At 45.1% G+C, this 21,083-nt stretch overlaps 1 protein-coding gene and 1 long non-coding RNA gene across 2 annotated transcripts; both read right to left on the bottom strand.

The window, feature by feature from the left end:
- Positions 1–65: 65 nt before the first annotated feature.
- On the bottom strand, positions 66–14,867 carry LOC125295916. Its single transcript, XM_048245503.1, has 14 exons — positions 14,858–14,867; positions 13,675–13,744; positions 11,326–13,492; positions 10,876–11,010; positions 10,390–10,519; positions 9,007–9,135; positions 7,585–7,689; positions 7,140–7,303; positions 5,989–6,139; positions 4,270–4,770; positions 3,844–3,947; positions 2,191–2,317; positions 1,580–1,686; positions 66–988 (listed from the first exon to the last, which is right to left on the bottom strand). Exons 1-14 carry the CDS (start codon positions 14,865–14,867, stop codon positions 824–826), a joined length of 4,065 nt encoding a protein of 1,354 aa, XP_048101460.1. The 3' UTR covers positions 66–823.
- Positions 14,868–14,997: 130 nt separating this feature from the next.
- Positions 14,998–18,875, bottom strand: LOC125296743. The gene is made up of 3 exons (XR_007193845.1): positions 18,574–18,875; positions 16,610–16,684; positions 14,998–15,137 (listed from the first exon to the last, which is right to left on the bottom strand). It is a non-coding gene; the product is annotated as an uncharacterized LOC125296743 (long non-coding RNA).
- Between the last annotated feature and the right edge of the window lie 2,208 nt (positions 18,876–21,083).

Below are 21,083 nucleotides of genomic sequence, written 5' to 3'. Positions count from 1 at the left end.
GACAACATACATTAGTTGTGTTTTGTAGTATGTTGCAAACTGTGACAGAAACAATGCATACAAAAGCACTTAAAAGAATTTTTAATAACATATTTTATAAGTCTTACAAAGACACTCATTTCTAAATTAATTGCCATAACATGTTTTAGCAATTTGATTTCACAACGCTTATTAAATGCATTCATTTGTACTCAATAAAAATATAAATAAATCTGGAGAACACGTCACTTTATCTAGGTTTGCACGCCATGACTTCTTGAACATGAACAGGCTGGTTTTACAGTTGTTAAACATGTCTGATCAACCTGTCAATCAATCAAAGAATTTGACAAAGATGTCAGAGTAATCAAGAATAATGATGATAACAAAATATGCCTTACATTATGCATTTAGAAAATACCAACAGTTTGCTGGCCCAAACATAAGGTCGGAAGTTGAGTCTTGTCTTCTAACAATCTAAACTGACATTTTCAACGTGAATGTGAACAGCACCCAGTAAGACTGAAATCAAATCCACTTTGGTTTCATGCCTGCAGCTGATATTTACTGTACTTTGAATGTTTTGCTGAACTAAATGTAGTGAACAAAATGTGATCAAAATATGTAATACACATACAATGCAATACAATGTCCTAAAACCAACATACGCTTATGCGGAATTGAATAATAATCCAGCATAATCAATGTTGATGATAGATAGATAGATAGATAGATAGATAGATAGATAGATAGATAGATAGACAGACAGACAGACAGACAGACAGTGAGACAGAAAGACTGATCGATCGATCGATTTCCTTCATCGGAGATCGATCTCTCCTCTTCATCTCCTCTCCTCCAGTTGTCCGTCCCTGATCCTCCAGGTCCAGGCGGGGCAGTCGTCCAGGGCGGGGACACACTGGAGCCAGGTGCCCGACTCCTGCACCTCCTCCTCGGGCCGGACCAGCTTCCCGTCCAGGGTGGCCAGGCTAAACATCCGCACAGAGATCTGGAGATGGAGACGAGACAAAGACCAGTGAGAGAGGGAGATGCAAAGAAACATGGGGAGAAGAAGTGCACTTCAACGTGTCTGATGATGCACACTTCAAGGTGTCTGATGTTGTACACTTCAAGGTGTCTGATGTTGAACTTCTAGATGTCTTAAAATGCTTACTGCTTGGGGCAGCCGTGGCCTACTGGTTAGGGCTTGTAGCCGAAGGGTTGCCAGTTCGATCCCCGACCAGTAAGAAACGTGGTTGAGCACTGCTCTCCCATGCCCACATCCACGGCTGAAGTGCCCTTGAGCAAGGCACCTTACCCCTCACTGCTCCCCGAGCGCCGCTGTAGCAGGCAGCTCACTGCTACGGGTTAGTGTGTGCTTCATCTCACTGTGTGTGTTTCACTAATTCACGGATTGGGATAAATGCAGAGACCAAATTTCCCTCACGGGATCTGATGTAAACACAAACTCACCTGGTCACTAGGCAGATAGATAGATAGATCCATACTGTAGATCGATAGATAGTGTGTATGTGTGTGTGTGAGAGAGAGAGAAAGTGTAAAGGGGCATAGAATACATCTGATATACACCCACACTCACCTGGTCACTGATCCCCATGGCAACGTGTCCCACCTTCACCTGTGGTTTCTCTCGGATCCTGAAGCGCTCTCCACTGAAGTCCTCGATCCAGATGTCCACCCCTAAACCTGGAAATGACAGAAATAGATCTGAGATCTTCTAAAGGCATTATTTGGATTAGCCAGCAAAAACTAATGTTTAGATTATTATGACTTCAATAGTTTTTTTTTTTTACCTTAAATTAAAGTTTCCAAAATCATTTGTATGCCACATAAACTCTTAATAGGGTGAGCAGCAATTCAGAGCTCTCATTCTACAGACTGGTGTCCATGCATTCCCTCTGTATTGTATCCAAGTTATGTTTATAATTTGTTACTAAAACAAAACATTTATTATATTAACAAGTTTATTTATCATTGTGCTCTTTAATTTAATTTAATCCATGCATTCTATCTGCTTAATTTAATCCATGTATTCTATCTTGAAAATGTACCACCAAATTTAATCAGCCCAACACCCTTGCAATTGAGTTACAGCTGCTTCTTATTGAACTCATAGAGGAGAGAAGGGATGCTTCTAGTGTCTATGCACAAAAAACACATCTCTGTGACTGTCAACGCACAAACACAAACCTTCAATGCAACAGGATGGCGGCTGATTGGTGGAAACCAGCCAATCAACACTGAAGTTCTCTCTGTCAGTCTGGCTGTTATAGGATGAGAACACCCCTGAGCTAAGGTCATCTGACCAATCAGACTCCTAGGGGTATAACAGGAAGTATGCCATGAGTACACAGAGACATCAGTTAATCATTATTATTTAGTCAATAGAATGGAATAGAAGTCAATAGAATAGAATAGAAGTCAAAAGAAGTATGTATATGGGAAAACATGCATATCTGATGTTGATATCTGTCTATGTGCAAATTCATGTGTGTTTGTGATTTTTTTAGGTAAATAAGTGTTACTTATTGTGTGTGTGTGTGCGCGCGCGTGCGTGTATGCAATATGTGCAACTAATGTGCAGTGGTGGAGGAAGTACTGAACCTCAGTACTTAAGTAAAAGTACAAATACACAGAGAAATATTTACTTTAGTAAAAGTAAAATTACCACAATGACAACCCTACTTAAGTAAAAGTAAAAAGTACCTGCTTTTAAATGTACTTTAAGTATTAAAAGTAAAAGTATTTGCATAATGATTTATTCTCTTAATATCTATATTCTAAAAGGAAAAATCAGTATGGGCTGTGGCATTTTAATTAAGCTAGTTTTAGGTTATACTCGACTAGAAGTAAAAAAAACTTAGTTTTAAGTTAATGCAATTGTCCTTACCATCTGTGGCCCAGTTTACATTCTGACCTACAATTCTAGAGACTGTAATTCTGGTTATCTACTAGGGTGATCTGCTGAGTAATATCATTCAGCAAAACACGAGAGCCTGAAGTTTAACGGGGTAGACAAGGGAAACGTCGGGTGGATCGTAATGCCAATTATGCTGATTGAACAGAAAAGTTGCTGAGAAAGGTGTCTTTATGATTAAGTTCAGTTTCACTTGCGCAAACGCATAGACATTGAATGAGCGCTCACGTTACTACCCCCCAATTGTAGGCTATGCATCTTTATTTAATCACACACAATTAAGGAATATTTCCTAATCTGGAAAATGTTACGTTTTTTTTTTTTTTTTTCCGGCCACCGGTTCATTAATAGTCTACCATTAATTTGTGCCGCAAATGATCAGACGTGTGACAGAAGCATGGGCATAGCCTGTAACTTCGCTGATCCGCGGATAGCAATCTCATCGGAGAGGAGGCCCTAACGCTGCAGATAACAGACAGAGAAAGGCACAGAACACAGTTGCATGTACAGTGTAGCCATGGGTCTGGTGAATATAGCCTACCGAATGCAGATGGCTACAAGCTCACGCTTTGCCTGGTCTAGACTAGAAGCTTATGTTTCTAAGAATGCACATAGCGCCCAGAATCTTTGGTAGCAACCCCGGTAAAACAAACGTGTTTGTCAGAGAAAAAAAAAAACTGATCATAAAATGTATATAAAAAAAAGGAACGATGGTGTTGTAGAAATGTAGCGGAGTAAAAGTACAGATAATTGCTGTAAAATGTAACGAAGTAAAAGTCAAAAGTATGCACTATAAATTTTACTTAAGTAAAGTACAAATACGTGTAAAATTTACTTAAGTACAGTAACGAAGTATTTACACGTTACATTCCACCACTGCTAATGTGCGTGTGTGTGTGCACGTGTCTGCGTGTGTGTGAACCCACCTTTTCAGAGGAATCAAACTGGTGTTCTGATGTGTTGAGTGGGATTAAGACACGGTTCTGTGATCGAGGGGGGCGTGGCAGAGACACACTGTTCAAACCGGGTCCTACAGAACACATCAGAATCAATCAATCATCCAACCAATCATGTCCACTGTTATGTTAGAACACTGAACACATATACTGTACGTAATACAGGACAACTCAGTGCTACCCATTTCACTCACTCTCTCCTATATTCACATTAACCTTCCACTATAATCAATGCTCACCAATGGCTTAACACACAAGAACACACTGACACACCTACTACATACACACCCACACTCACAAGCACATACACACACACACATACACACACCCACACTCACAAGCACATATACACACACACACACACACACACACACTCACAAGTACATACACACACACCTTTCATGAGTGCTTCCTCCTCTGACTCAGTCTGGTCTGTGTGCGAGAGTGTGTGTGAGTGAGTGTGTGTGTGTTGTTTGGGCCCGTAGAGGATCTGCAGCCGGTGGAAGGGCTCCCACTCCTCTTCCTCCTCCATCCAGTCGCTGGCCTTCCCCCGCAGGCTCTCCAGATCGCTCCCCTCCTCTTCCTCGCTCTCCTCTTCCTCCCACTTCTCTTTCCTCCCCTCCGCCTCACTCCACTCCTCCTCGGAGTGTCTCTCTCCATCCTCGCTGTCACTTCCCTCCTCCTCCTGCGCTCTCTCCCTCCAGGTGCTCAGCCAGTGCACCAGGGGCTGGGGGCTGTCGCCGCAACAGGAAGTGATGTCACAGCCTCGCGGAGGAGGAGGGGCTTCCTGGGAGGTTGCAGACGGGCATTCTGGGGCTGGAGGGATTTTCGCTTCAGCAGAGGGTTCCACAGGTGGGTGAGTTGGTGGGTAAGTTATGGTGCTGGATACTCCACCCACTGTAGCAGAGAAGTACACACGCACACACACACACACATACACACAAGCACACACACACACACACAAATACAAACACACACACGCACACACATGCACGCACACACATGCACACACACACACACAAGGGAAAGAGAGAAAGGAAATTAAAGTTAGTATTCACTGAGATTCTGAAGCAACCTAAAAACTGATTTCACAATCTACATCATATTTTCTTTTGTTGTCATCAAAAGCCCAGAAAAATAAACAGACACATTTTCATGTAACCATTACATACAGATCAGTGCATATTTCTTCTCACTTTGCCATTACATGACATAAACAGCTGAACACCAGCGCTCCCATGGACTACAACTAACACTATTAATAACACGTTAATAACATGTTAATAAGCACACACATGAAGGACAACAACACCTGTGGTACCCTGGCACAGGTGTGTGGAGGGTAACATATGTTTATCATCCATAACTAACACTATTGATAACACCTTAATGAACACACTTATGAGATAACACCTTAATAAACACACACGGTTAAACGTCACTTGACAGTATCGACATAAGAGTGACATGACACGGTCATGAATGTGTCATAAAAAAGTCATAAACGTTTATGACATAACGCTTCTGTTATTAAGTGACATTTGGTTTTTGTCATAACAAGTTAGGTTTAGGGTTAGAGGTTAGGATTAGGGTTAGAGGTTAGGATTCATGTGTCATGACAATGTCATGACACTCTTATGCCGATACTGTCAAGTAAAGTGTCACCACACACACTCATGAGATAATGAACACACACTCATGAGATAACACCTTAATAAACACACACTCATGAGATAACTCCTTAATAACACCTTAGTAAACACACACTCATGAGATAACGCCTTAATAATGCCTTAATAAACACACACTCATGAGATAACACTTTAACAACACCTTAGTAAACACACACTCATGAGATAATGCCTTAATAAACACACACTCATGAGAACACTTTAACAACACCTTAATAAACACACACTCATGAGATAACGCCTTAATAATGCCTTAATAAAACACACACTCATGAGATAACGCTTTAATAACACCTTAATAAACACACACTCATGAGATAACGCCTTTAATAATGCCTTAATAAACACACACTCATGAGATAACACCTTAATGAACACACACTCATGAGAAGAGGACACCTGGCACAGGTGGGTGGAGGCGTACCTGCCCTGAGGGCGTCGCTGCTCCTCTCCTTGAGCTCTGTGGCGGAGGCCCTCCTCCCAGGGTCCTTGACCAGGCCGGCCCGGAACACCAGCGCCGTCAGCGGGTGGCAGGAACCGGGGACCTCCCTCAGCGGCGGCTCCTCACTCACTATCTGCAGCCAGACACAGAGTAGGAAGCACACTGGGCATCAGGGAGAAGGGCGGTTAACACAGAGTAGGAAGCACACTGGGCATCAGGGAGAAGGGTGGTTAACACAGAGTAGGAAGCACACTGGGCATCAGGGAGAAGGGTGGTTAACACAGAGTAAGAAGCACACTGGGCATCAGGGAGAAGGGTGGTTAACACAGAGTAGGAAGCACACTGGGCATCAGGGAGAAGGGAGGTTAACACTGCACAAAGGATGAAGGATGTTTAGCGTTTTATTGCCCAGTGGTATAGTGATTAAACACTACAACTACACAACATTTTAAACACTACAACTACACAACATATTAAACACTACAACTACACAACTTATTAAACACTACAACTACACTACACTTCAACTAAACCTATGTCTTCTGTGTGTAGTACATGTTTTACTTCATATGCTATGTTGTCTGCATGTTCTATGTGGTACTCTCTGTGGTTCACCGTGAGAGTAAGTGGGTGAGCGTAGTTACGGGTCTAAGTTCTATGTGCTCTGCGTGTTCGATTCCTTGTCTGTGGTCTTGACTTCCCATGAAGCAGAGCGGGTGTAGAGCAGGTGTGCGTAGTAGTGGGTCCAGTTTCTATGAGTTCTATGTTCCGTGTCTGTGGCCTTGATTCACGATGAGGCAGAGCAGGTGAGCATAGTAGTGGGTCAAGGTTCTATGAGTTCTATATGTTCTATGTTCCGTGTCTGTGGCCTTGACTCACGGTGAGGCAGAGTGGGTGGGCATAGTAGTGGGTGGGCATAGTACTCACGGTGAGGCAGAGTGGGTGGGCAGAGTGGGTGGGCAGAGTGGGTGGGCATAGTACTCAAGGTGAGGCAGAGTGGGTTGGCAGAGTGGGTGGGCAGAGTGGGTGGGCATAGTACTCACGGTGAGGCAGAGTGGGTGGGCAGAGTGGGTGGGCATAGTACTCAAGGTGAGGCAGAGTGGGTTGGCAGAGTGGGTGGGCATAGTACTCACGGTGAGGCAGAGTGGGTGGGCATAGTAGCGGGTCCAGGGGTGGCAGCCATTGAGCATGTGGAGCAACATGCAGCAGCTGCTCCAGACGTCGGCCTTGGCCCCGCGCGCATCCCCCTTCGCCACCTCAGGTGCCATGTGGGTCTCTGTCCCCCGCAGGCCGTATCCTTGGAGACGCAACACAACACAACACAACACACAACACATGTCCCGTTTTAGCACTGCTAAATATAGGCCTTGTGATAGAGGAGCCCTGTAAGGCACCCAAGCCTTCCGCACTTACCTAACTACTGACTCGGCAGCTTCATATGCCATGAAATCATACAGACATTTATGTGTGTGTATCTATGAGTGTGTGTGTGTGTGTGTGCGTTTGGGTGTGTGTGCGTGTGTGTGTGTGTGTGTGTGTGTGTGTGTGTGTGTGTGTGTGTGTGTGTGTGTGACTCACCCCGGAATGCTCTAGGTGCCTGTCCATTGGTGTCCAGCATCTCTGAGAGTCCAAAGTCGCACAGGAAGCAGTCTCTCCCATCCTCAGATAGCAGCACATTGTCCACTACACACAAACAGACAATGACGGATTCAGTGTCAAAAAGACAACCAATCACAGATCCAGTGTCAGAGACACAACCAATCACAGTTCCTGTGTCAGAGAGACAACCAATCACAGATCCAGTGTTAGACAGACAGCCAATTACACCCTTGATCAGGAAGCGGCATATTACCTATGTTACATGATCAAGCAGGTAGTCCTCAAATCTGAATACCCACATCCGACAAACAGCAAAAAAGAAACTAGAAAATGTAATTTTGAGGAAATTACCAGTGCATGAAAATATATTTTATACTTTTATTTGGAAACAGTTGGTAGGAGCCATAGTTGATAACAACTGTTTAAATGGCTGAACAGTTAAATAGTTGAGTAGTTTAAATAGTTCAATTATTTAATAGTGAAATATTGTAGTGAGGACATTTATTTTCAAACAGTTTAACTTGGGCAGAGGAAATAGTAGTCTTAAGAGAGACAGATTGGTATGCTTAAACCGTTGAGACAGTATATATAGTTTAAAAGTTGAATGTGGATAGTGTAAATGGATGTTGATAGACAGAAAGTTGAATGGATGTTGATAAGCAGATTGTTTTAATGGATGTTGGTGGATATCAGAATGGGTGGATGAGTGAATGGTTTGAAGAGTGATGAATGGATAGAAAGTTGGATGGAATGTGCCTTATATCCTTGTAGAATGGAGAGACACAGAGAGAGGGGCCTAGTTAAGCAGAAAGCAGTTGATACAGGTGCAATCAGTTTAACTGGCCCTTTGATTAACCCTAGTTGAGCAGCTGGAAGTTGATACAGGTGCAAATCAAGTTAATTAGTCCCATTGTGATGTCATAGTGCTAATGCAAAGTCTATGGGGAAAAATAAGCTTGTTTTTTTTGTTAATATCTCAAAAGTATAAAGTTTACAAAAAAGTGAAAAATACATTCCTCAAGTGTCCTTTTCAAGACCTACGTTACAAAGTTTGAACAAAGTTTCTACGTTAAACAGTTGAAGCTGAATTAGACGCAGAAATTTGGTGGGAAGAATAATAATAAGAAGAAGACTTCGGATAACAGAAGAGTGCATTTTCATGCACTGTAATAATAGCCAATTACACTAATCAAAGGACAAGATATTCATGAACAGAAAAACACTCTGGCATGTTCTAAGCATGAAGCACACCTGAACTCAAAAACCAGACAGACATCATTAGACTCAGAGAACACTTCAGAGTCACGCCTGCCTGCATCAAACGGTCGGAGTAAAAAGACGAGCAGCCAGACCTGAATGCTTCTGTGTTCCTGGGAGGTGGGGGTGGGGTGGGGTGCTCACCTTTGACGTCCAGGTGCAGCACGCGTCGCCTGTGCAGGTGCTCCAGGGCCTCCAGCACCTGGACGTGGTAGTGCAGACTCAAGTCCTCAGGGAGACGACCCCGACACCTCAGCAGCTGAGCCAGGGAGCCTGGGAGAGAGAGAGAGAAACAGAGAGAAAGAGAGAACATGCCCATAAGAGAGGGGGAGAGAGAGAGAGAGCGTGCCCATGAGAGAGGGAGAGAGAGAGGGAGAGAGAGAGGCTCAGACAAGAGTAAGAGAATAATGGAGTAAATAAAGGAACAAGTGGAGGGTACAAGAGAGGAAATCAATGAAGACAGGATGAGAAGAGAGGAGAAGAGAAGAGAAGAGAAGAGAAGAGAAGAGAAGAGAAGAGAAGAGGATCCTGACATGACCTTGAGACAGAGCAGATGAGAGACTGAACTCCAGGCTGGGGACACAGTGAGCACATGCAGGGATAATATTCCAGCAAAAGAAGACGGATAGATAGAAAGACTTAACCTGGCATCTCCCGCCCCTCTCAACTCTCCTCTAGTCTCAGAGCTCCTCCACAACTTCAACATCTCTCCTCTTCCTCTTTCTCTCCTCTCCTCATTTTTTCCTCTCTCCTTCTTTTCCACCCCTCTTCTCTTCCTCTCCTCATCCTGTCCTCTGTTCTCTCCTCCTTTTCATCTTTCTTCCTCTCCTTTTCCCCTATCTCTTCCTTCTTCCTTTCTCCTCTTCCTCTTCATCCTCTTCCTGTCCATCTCCTTTTCACCCTCTTCCTCTCCTCTCTCATCCTCTCCCCTCCTCTTCCTGTCCTCTCCTCTCTCTCTTCCTCTCCCCTCCTCTTCCTGTCCTCTCCTCTCTCTATTCCTCTCCTCTCCCCCCCTCCTCTCCTCCTCTTCCTGTCTCTCTCCTCTCTCTCATCCTCTCCATAATATTTGGGTTAAACAATAATAAACATGATATAATAAATAATAATACGGTATAATAATATATAAAATAATATGCATAATATTTACTTCATGTTTACTTGATAATATATATTTATGTTGCATATATAATAAATAAATAACACTTGATAATAATAATATTTACTTGATAATAATAATATTATGTTTAATAATAATATTAAATAATATGCATAAATATTTTACTTGATAAATAATAATATATATAGGCTAATATATATATAAATGCATGTATAATGGCTGGGACATAATATTTTGCCATTAATATGCATATATATAAATAAATATGCATCATCTTTAGGGTTTCCTGTCCTCTCCTCTCCTCTCTCTCATCCTCTGTTTTCTAATATCTCTCTCATTTTCCTATCCTATATACCATATCATATATATAAACCCCTCTCCCTAGGTGAAGAACATCTCTAAGAGTGTACCTGTCTTGAGGTCCATAAAGAGGACGATGTTGGGTCCTTCCCTCACAGCTCCAAACAGCTGGAGGACGCGAGGAGAGCTCAGGCCACTCCACGTGCCCACCTCTTCCCAGCTGAAACTACAGAGCGGCACCTGAGGGGGACAGAACATAACACAGAACTATCATCTAATGAATGCAGAGACTCATGGGAAATGTAGTTTATAACGGCAACATAACATCCTGTTCAGTTGTAATGAGCTTCTCAACATTGATTTCAGTTCAAGCCTCTTTGTCATACAGTCTATCTATAATGATCTATAATATAACACATGAATAATACATAACCTGAGTACTTCCTTATAAAAAGCCAATGTCGTATTACCCTTTGTTACTCAGCATTAAATATAGTTTAAATAGTACATTGACACATTAACATGTGCAACAAGTATAATGTGTGTAACAATGATAAGTGCAAGCCATGGGGCTCCTCAATGACTTGCACGCTTACCTTTTTGGCCGCACACTTGAATCCAGTATTGAGGTCCACAGCACTGAAGACGTCTCCGTAAGAGCCGTTCTGAATGTGCTGGAGCAGAGAGTACTGCTGACCCTCACGGTACATCAGGTTCCTGGGCTGCAGAAGCTGACATAGGGACACACACCAAATGGGAGACGCCGCTACAAATGTGCCAACAGGCAGACATGCTCATGTTTGTGTTTGTTATTTCTGTTCAAGGTCATTTCCATGCACAGAAAAAGACAACTAACTTCTGTCCGACTTTCCTCTGTTTCTTTCATGTACCATGTCTCTACTGATCTATTAAAGTTAAATAAACAACACATTATTATTTTTCTAAATTCATGAATTAACGTAAATAATATTTAATTATACTAAACATATTATGCTTGCAGTGTTTGAGGCAGACGAAGGTTCGTTTTCTTCTTCATTGTGTATTACCTTCTGGGGATGGAAGAGAAAGCCCTCGTTGGCGCTAGTCTTCTCTCCGTCCCTGTCGTCGCCTGTCTCTCTCACCAGTTCCCTGAAGAAGGGCGACACCAGGCGCCGGTCCGACTGGGTCACCACGCCACGGAGGTCCTTCAGAACCCACTCCAGGTGGCTGGCCAGGTGGGCCGGCGAGTCCAGCTGCATCCCCGCCTCCAAAGTCTGCGCGAGAGCGTCAGCGGAGTCCCTCTCCGCACTGTTACCGGGCGACGAGGTGGGTGAGTCCAGCACCGCCTGGTACAGTGAGTCCGATGAGTTGCCATGGTTTCCGGGAGTGGATTCCGAAGCACTCCTCTCGCTGTCGTCGAGGGAGACCGAGCCCCACTCCGCAACGGCCGAGGTGCTGAGAGAGTCTGAGTCGACCCCGCATGACGAGTCACACACGGAGGGGTCAGAGGTCACCACAGAGGTCATCGCCGAGGTGACCCCATTGTCCGTCTCGCTGCAGTAGAGGTTGGGATACACCTCCATGCTACTTTGGGAGGCCTCTGTCTCAACAGGACAGGTACACAGAGCGGTAGTGCTGTCACTTAGATAGAGAGAGTGGACGCTTCTCTCTGTGCTCGTCTGAGAGGCCTCCATCTCGACAGGACAGGTACACAGGGCCACAACCCTCTCGCTCAGATAGGGGGAGTCCAGGCTTCTCTCCACGCTGTACAGTGACGAGTCGGAGTCCCTGGCCGTCTCTGTGCTGCTGTACGATGCGTTGGAGCCTCCTCGTCCATTCATGCAGACGTACACAGACTCCGAATCATCGTTCACGCACAGCGAGTCGAAGCTCCGCCGCACGGTGTTGCAGGACGAGTCCGAGCGAAAGACCGTCTCACTGCTACTACACCTCGAGTCCGAGTTAGTCTCGACGCCCAAGCAGGGGCCCTTCCCCCTGTTCATACACACGTAAGAGGAGTCCGAGTCGTCGTTCGTACAGAGGGAGTCAGAACTGCCCTTCACGGTCGAGGAGTCAAATCTTCTCCTCGGCTTGAGAGTGCTGCTAGAGTTTGTGTGAGAGTCGATGTCCTCTGCACACAGCGAGTCGAAGCTGCGCGTCACTGTGTAGGCAGAAGAGGTGGACGTGCAGGTGGCGTCAGTGCTGCTGCGGAGGGACAAAGACGACGTGTCCACGCTGTAGTCCTTCGACCTGTCCGTCCTCGGTCTCCCACACAGACCAGGCAAGGCCGAGCCGTCCACAGCATCAAAGCTTCTGGACAGTGTGCAACACGAGTCGGACGTCGTCCCAGTCTCTGTGCTGCCATAGGTGTACGGGACGGTGCTCTGAACACACACGCGGCTGAGGCTTCCGTCCAGCATGGCACGGAAGCATCTAGAATCTGAGTGACCGTTCCAGCACGATGACGACACAGTCGTGACACTCCTATCCAAGCTACAGGTGGAGGAACCGGAAACTGTGTTGCCGGGGAAACCTGGACACAAACAGCGCAGCGGTGAGCCATGGTCCAGGGGGAATGAGTCAGAGCTCCGTTCCGAGAGGCTGTAGCTCTGAGCGGAGTCGGGGGTGTTGGAGTGGGACGAGCTGGGGCTCTGCTCCGACGGACAGCAGGAGGAACAGGAGCCAAGCTGGACCTGAGTGCTGTGGTGTGTGTGTGCTGAGTCTCCGTCCCCTGGCGTGCGTGTGCTGGAGGTGTCTGTGCTGCCTCTGCCATCTGGACTCTGGGAGAGGAGGCTGCCGAGGCTGTCCAGGCTGGGGGACTCCCAGAGAGGGGCCTTGCGGTCGGCAAAGGCGGGGGGTGGACTGAGTCTGTGAGGCTGAAATCGGTGCCTCCTCCCTGGGCTTGGGTCCCATGGATTGGGGTTCCACCTGTGGTGGGCTCTGGAGGTGCGTGGGCATTCATCGCTGCTGCTGGCCGGCTCACTAGGCTCGGACAGGATCCTTCTGCTCCTCCTCTCTCTCATGTCACCCCTTGCTCTACCCCTCTGTGGCACCTCTCTTCCTCCCCCTCTCCCTCCCTCCCTCCATCTCTCGTTCCAGCGCTCCTTGGTGGGCTCTGCCTTCTTCCTCTGTCTCTTGCGCCTCTTCTGGCTGCGGCTGGGGGTCCAGGCACAGTCATCGTCCTGGGACTCGGAGAGATCCTCTCCCTTTCCCAAACAAACCCCCACAAAGGGCCTGCCAATCCCCACAACAAACCACCAGACAGAGCTTATGTTATTTACATACATGAAAGATGAGAAGACAAACTCTGCAAAATACCAGCACTTTCACCAAAGATTATATAACTGTGCCCAGATATTGATAAGTTGTCACTAGATTCTGTGTGTGTGTGTGTGTGTGTGTGTGTGTGTGTTCACCTGGTGTTGTGAGAGACTTTGCTCAGATAGAAATCCATGCAGTTGGGACTGAACTCCTCAGACTCGTCACCTGAGACAAAACACACAAAAAAAGCCAAATTTCAGTTCAAATGGAACTGCGTGATCCCAGTAGAAATGCCCACACGGCTTTCCACTGATGTGAACACTCCCCCATCTCTGTCTATAAACATCAAATGTCAATGTTTGATTGATTACACAAATGCCCTGTTACCCCTCCCATAACCACACATACTCTATACCCTCTTACCCCCCCGTACCCAAACATATGCCCTCTTACCCCTCCTGTGCCCACACATATGGCCTGTTACCCCTCCCATAACCACACATACTCTATACCCTCTTACCCCCTTACCCAAACATATGCCCTCTTACCCCTCCTGTGCCCACACTTATGGCCTGTTACCCCTCCCATACCACACATATACCCTCTTACCCCTCCACATAAATGTTACCCCTCCTGTACCCACACATATGCCCTGTTACCCTCCCATAACCCCTCCCCGGCCCAAACATATGCCCCCATACCTTCCTCCCATGATGATGGAGTCGCGAGCTGCTCCTCCCTCAGTGCCAGGCTCCGGGCCCATGCCAGGTACCCGGCAGGACCAGGGGCACCCCCCGCATTCCAAACATATGCCCTCTACCCTGGGGACCACAGACATATGGCCCCCTGTCCCACCAGGATCCCACCCCATAAACACATACTTATACCCTCTTATGTTGCCCACTGTCTTACCCAAACATAGTGACTTCTACTCCCTCTGGGTCACTTATGCCCTGTTACCAATCCTGTTGGTATTGCCACAGATGCCACCTGTGCCTTCTCACCCCTCCGTTGCTAGGCCTTATGCCCGTCCTTCTGCTCTTGCCTTCCTCACCACATATATACCCTGTTACCCCTCCTGTACCACATATATACCCTGTTACCCCTCCCATACCACACATATACCCTCTTACCCCTCCTGTGCCCACACTTATGGCCTGTTACCCCTCCCATACCACACATATACCCTCTTACCCCTCCTGTACCACATATATACCCTGTTACCCCTCCTGTACCCACACATATGCCCTGTTACCCCTCCCATAACCACATACTCTATACCCTCTACCTCCGCACTCCAAACACATATGCCCTGTTGCCCATCCTGTGCACACATACCTTCCTCCATGCCACCTGATGCCTTCTCACCCCTCCGTTGCTAGGCCTTATGCCCGGCTGCCTTGCCTCAGTGCAGGCGTTAATTAAAAGCTCATCTCCCATGCCAGGCTGGAATCCATGCCAGGGTAAAAAAACAGCTCCGGCAGGACCAGGGGCACTTGGTGCTTCTCCGTGGCCCGCACGCAAGCCTCCTCCCTGGGGGAGCACAGAATGGAGCCTCCCCTTCCCACCAGGATCCTGGCACTGCAATTAAACATGGTGGGTATGGCCATTCCACTGTCTTGGCCCGACAACAAGAAACACAGTGACTTATCAGCACTTACATCTGGGTCAGTTGTGGCTTACAATCATGTTAGGTATTGCCACAGATACCACAACACAAATGCACCACTGAACCCACCAGGCTCAGCCTAAAAGTCTTTTTAATTGACTTCAGAAGAAGCTTTATAGTATTGAAGCTCATAAGAAGATTTATAGTATTGATATAACACTTTGATCTCATTCAACAAAAAGATGTGCTACACTGGCACTGCATCTCTCATGTGAGGGAACATTTTGCTGTTTATTGTCACAAATACCATAACAAGTGGCGGCGTGGCATAACATGGGGCGGTGGTAGTGTAGTGGTTAAGGAGCTGGGCTAGCATGCAGTAGCCTGTAGGGCAGCGGTAGTGTAGTGGTTAAGGAGCTGGGCTAGCGTGCAGTAGCCTGAAAGTTGTCGGTTCAATTCCCGGCTTCTGCCGTTGTACCCTTGAGCAAGGCACTTAACCCCAAGTTGCTCCGGGGACAATGTGATCCCTTGTAATATCTGACATATGATTCTGATATTATGATATATGTCACTTTGGTCAAGAAGTGTCTGCTAAATGGGTCACTGAACACACCAGTGTCAGCCTAGAGGACTTTAAAAGTATTTTATATATCATACTGTATAATTAAGTATTTGAATCTATTTCATACAATATATTTATTGAATATTGATGTAACAGTTTGTTCTCATTCAACAAAGAACAAGAAAAAACAACTAAAAAGCTCACTGTCTACACTGAAAAGGCTCAAATGCTGAAACTGGACAGTATATGATGAATGCACTGTGGCCAAACTCTAGCCATACCCCAGACATGAAGGTTTCAGTTCCACATAGACATCTATACCACATTCATTAGATGTATTGACCATAACACTGTGAAGTAGTCATGTTGTTGCTTTGACTGAAATCAGTTATATCAATTTGAAGTCTGTTTGTAATAAACTTTTTCAAACACTATACATTTACATAATAAACTTTAAACTACACATTTACATAATTCAACTCAACAAGATAAGTCAAAACAACAAGATGATTTGACCAGACAATACTCAGTTCCATTTATACATTCTACATCAACACTGAATTGCACAAAAAAAAACAATTCAGTCATGTTTACATACATGCAGTCTACAAACCCAACAATACCTTTTGCCTGCTCAGATATAGAAAAGCTGGTTTGTTTGTTCTCTAAGCATTAAATCATTCAAAGTCTAATCCACTGGGTTCCGTCTAACAACTGAACATTTACGGAGAACTACTGTAGCTCCTGTTATAAAACTGCTACATTTCCTCCCACTCATTTTAGCACTGCCTCTACCACTAACAGGTAGAGAGCCACAGGTAGCGATCACTACAGGTGAGGAGAGACAGGTAAATGACATGGGTGTACACCAAACACATACTCATACAGACACACACACACACACACACACAGCACGCACCTTTTTCCATGCAGTTGGTCTGGCTGCCGGGTGTGAGTGAGTGTGTTGAGTGGCCGGCCGGCTGGTGTTAAGGATCTGAGGAGGAGGCCGTTATAAATAGCCAGTGGAGATTTGGCACGTATGAGCAGGCATGCTAGCAGCCTCCTGCTCTCAGCTATCTGTTCAGCTGTCACAGTCTCTCTCTCTCTCTCTCTCCCCAGTCACATTCAAACACATGCCCTATGGCCTCCTCTATCAAACACACACATACATACACACACACACACACATACTGTACCTACCCATACCTACACACACATAGATGGCATTCCACCCCTCCCCTCTGAAATACATAAACACCCACTCTCCCTCCCTCTCTCTTCCTCTCTCTCTCTCACTCACTCCAGCATGCCTATCCTGGCCAACACACCCACACACACACACTCTCTCTCCCTCTCTCTGTCCAACATGCCTATCCTGGCCAACACACACACACATACAGTGCCCTTACTTCCTCTTCCCTCTCCCACTCCTGTAGCCTACCAGTCCTCCCTTCCCCTCCCTCCCTCCCTCCCTCTCTCTTACCCTTTCACTAGAGAGAGCCAAGGATCAAAACAATCTGTCCTCAACTCCCTGGCCAGTCAAGGTCCGACACGGCTCCTCAAGGATCGTTTTAATAAGACACGCGACCTCAATGACACCTTTCCTTAAATACCTCTAAAGCCCGCAGGAATTACTCTTCACCTTTCAGATGATCCTCTTTAAGCGGTCTACAACAATGTGTGGGGTCTGGTCATGTAGGCCTAACCAAAGTATGGGATAATGTATTGTCCCCCGGTCAAAATCAGAAAATAAGTCCCGACAGGAAGAACCGGACCCTGATGCGAAGCCCAAGGACTTATGGGTCATTAAGAAACTGATGTACTGTAGTGTCGTTGAGGTCAATTGTCTTATATATTACTAAGGGGCTACTTGCCAAGATGAAAATAGAAATAACAATAAGTGTTTTTAAATTTATTTGTTGTGATTTAGTGGCTTCCGCAGAGAAAGAAATGAGTTGCCACACAAATAGAATTTGAAAGCTAAAATTCTAGAAAGCTAAGATTCTAGAGCACTACACTCAAAAATCTTATAGACCCTTTCAAGAGAGTTCCATTATCAGCATCATAGTTGGCCCCACAAGGCTTCCGTTTTAACATTCCATATGTTATCTTAATGCAGAGGAAGTAGATTGGGAACCAAATAGAACGTTCAAGCATTGTTTTTGTTTTTATTGTTGAAAGGGTCTATGGACCCTTTCAAGAGAGTTCCATTCTCAGCATCATAGTTGGCCCCACAAGACTTCCTTTTTAACATTCCATATGTTATCTTAATGCAGAGGAAGTAGATTGGGGCCCAAATAGAACGTTCAAGCATTGTTTTTGTTTTTATTGTTGAAAGGGTCTATAGGTTGAAAGTTTCAGGTCTTGCATAGCAACAAATTACTTCCTCACTGTCACTCTCAATGAATTTCCAACAAAGTATATCCACAATCAATTAACATGTAGATAAAAGGGTGGTTTCATCATTCGCTTTGTGTAGAGTTTAGTAATGTATCATCAATAAATACAATTAAGTATAGCATCTAAAATTATTATTATGAAGGAAAATACAGTTAAGTAAAGAGACACTTTTATCCAAAGGAAAAAAATGTCCAATGTTTGGGTATAGAGTCGATGCCAACCTTTTATCAGTTACTGCTGCTCAAACTCACCCCCATTGTCTTATAGTATTCATAGCAAATGACTGAAGGAGCCATCATAGATCCCTCATGCACAAGCACAAAGTTTCAATAAAACACCCCCTGAATTATGCTATGGTTACCATGGTTACTGCTCCCAAAGTTACGTTATAGAAAGGATTTAGAATAAGAAATGTGGAAGTATTAAAAAAGAAATGGCTAAAGATGTTTGAGGCAAAGCATTTCTGAGGTTTGCTATTCTTACCTGCTGTTGTGGAGGCTCTGAGGAGACAATGGCAGTAGGGGATTAGTGGAAGGACGCTTAGTAGCCAGACTTCTCCAAGGCTTCTGCGTTATTTTTACCCTGCACTTCCTACAACACAGGCCCCGACACTCAAGTTGCTGTGTCATGGAAATTCGACAACCTCGCTTCCCCTACACTGAGGGACAAATGTGTCAGGCTCTTTTGAATATCAAACTTAATATTGCACTTAATATTCATATTTTTAAAAAAAATCATTGGGTTGAATCTCTTGAGGTAGATTGAGGACAGCTTGGACTATTTGGGAATAAATGTGTGTGTGTGTGTGTGTGTACAAATGTTAATGCTGAACACCCCCCACTCACACACACTCACACCCACACATAATTCCATCCATCCACCCACACACACCCACTCACAAATCCATCCATCCACCCACCCACAAATGCGCACACATAGATACTCGGCCTCACTGTGTAACATTACTCCTCTTGGAACACAGCACGCCAGGGAATGTGTGTCAGTGGATTCTGATTGGCTGGCAAAGGTGACAAGTATGACAAGATCGGACCCCCTTTCCCGAAAACCGCCCACGCTTGGACACAGACATACACAAACAAAAACACACCAACACATTTACTTTACTCACTCATGGAGATACAAACGTCATGCTCTCACTCTTTTATACACACACACACACAAAATGAGTGAGAGAGGGAGAGAGGGGGGGTATGTATATGTTCAGATTTACTGTATTATATAATAATAAATCCTTTGGCAATGCAAGTGATCATGTTATGCCTATGAAGCATTTTGAATTTGAAAGAAAGAAAGAAAGAAAGAAAGAAAGAAAGAAAGAAAGAGAGAGAGAGAGAGAAAGAGAAAGAGAGAGAGAGAGAGAAAGAGACTCCATTCATAACAGTGTGATTCCACTGAGGCTAAACGAGCAGGGATGTTCAAGGGCTGGGCAGCTGTTTGGATTATGTTATTTATATACATTATAGAGGCATTTCTCCCACGAAACACCTGCGTCACCAGCACACCCAAACGTCACAGTGGTCAGGCAGGGCAAGGGGACTCCCCCCCCCCCTCTCCTCGCATCCCCCTCTCCTCTCCTCCCTTCTCATCCCCCTCCATCTCCTGAACCCATCAATCCATTTCAATCTGCGGTTTAATTCTGGCCACAGGCGTTGTGTTACCCATTAGTAGGAGTCCGGTTTCTCGAACACAGCGCCCACACCACTCACACCCGCTCTGCTTACGAGATTGCCCATATTATCTGATTGGACAGATCAGAGTCCAACAGCAGCGATCACAGAAGCCACATTCTCCATGACATGGCACTATGCAATGTATGCATATAATTTCCATTTACGTAATACAATATATAATTGACATACATGACTAAGTATACAGTACAAACCATCTTCCTACAGCGGGGGAAATAAGTATTGAACGTGTCAACATTTTTTTCATAGTATACAGTACTTCCAGTGAGTCTATTTGCATGAAATTTTCACCAGACATTAGTATAAACTCAGGTAATCCACACATATATATATAAAAAAAATCCAAACATCGAAGTCCATAAGTAGAGTTATGTGTAATAAAGTGGAATGACACAGGAAAAATGGACTGAACACGCTAAGGAAAAAGTAGAGCAAGGCAAAGAAATGTGAGAAACGAGCTGGAATCTGTAACGGCTCCTACACACAGTTGCGTTCAGTCAACGCATGCCAGTGGGTGTTCCCGACGGTAGTTATGCAAATGACTTATAGTCATTTAAATGAAGTATAACCGCAATTTGATTGGTTGGTGACGTCCGTCGATTGGCTTGATTGGCCGGTGCTGTCAGTGCAGCAACAGCTGAACGCGAGGGACGGGAGAAACGCGACGCAACGGACCCACAATTCAGTTGGGCAACGGATGACGTGAGCCCATATAAGTGAATGGGATGCGTCTCCAGCACTGCAACGCACGCAGCTGTGTGTAGAGGCCGTAAGTAGTAGTAGTAGGTACTTGTGTTCAAGAAACTGTGTGAACCCGCGAGGAAGAAGAGTCTCTGGAACCTCCCTAATGTTTCACAAACATGACCACAAAGAAGACACAAGTTCAGTGTCCAAAATTATTTGGGGGGAAAAGTTAGGTTCTATCTATTTTGACGAGTGAATGTGTACATTACTTAAAGTATACATTTGGGGTAGAATGAATGAGGATGAAAGTGTTATGCCTGTATCTGCAACAAGCATGCCATCACAACACGAGCAATAGTTTAGTATAGTAAGAGACCCTTAAAGGATATAAAAAAGATGTGCATCGCTATCGGCCAGGATGAGTTTTAAAATATTGGTATGTCGAATATCAGCAGAAATCTAATACCATGCGTCCTTAGATAAGAAGCCTTTGGTATTGTTCAAAGATTAAACACATATCCAAAGATTATCTCATGAGGACTTGTCATTGGATTACCATGGCTACCTTAACATTTGAGAAGTGATCCTCCTATGGGTGGC

This window comes from Alosa alosa, chromosome 6, assembly GCF_017589495.1.
Source record: "Alosa alosa isolate M-15738 ecotype Scorff River chromosome 6, AALO_Geno_1.1, whole genome shotgun sequence".
NCBI lineage: Eukaryota > Metazoa > Chordata > Actinopteri > Clupeiformes > Clupeidae > Alosa > Alosa alosa.
This window is presented reverse-complemented; position numbering and strand designations above follow the sequence as displayed.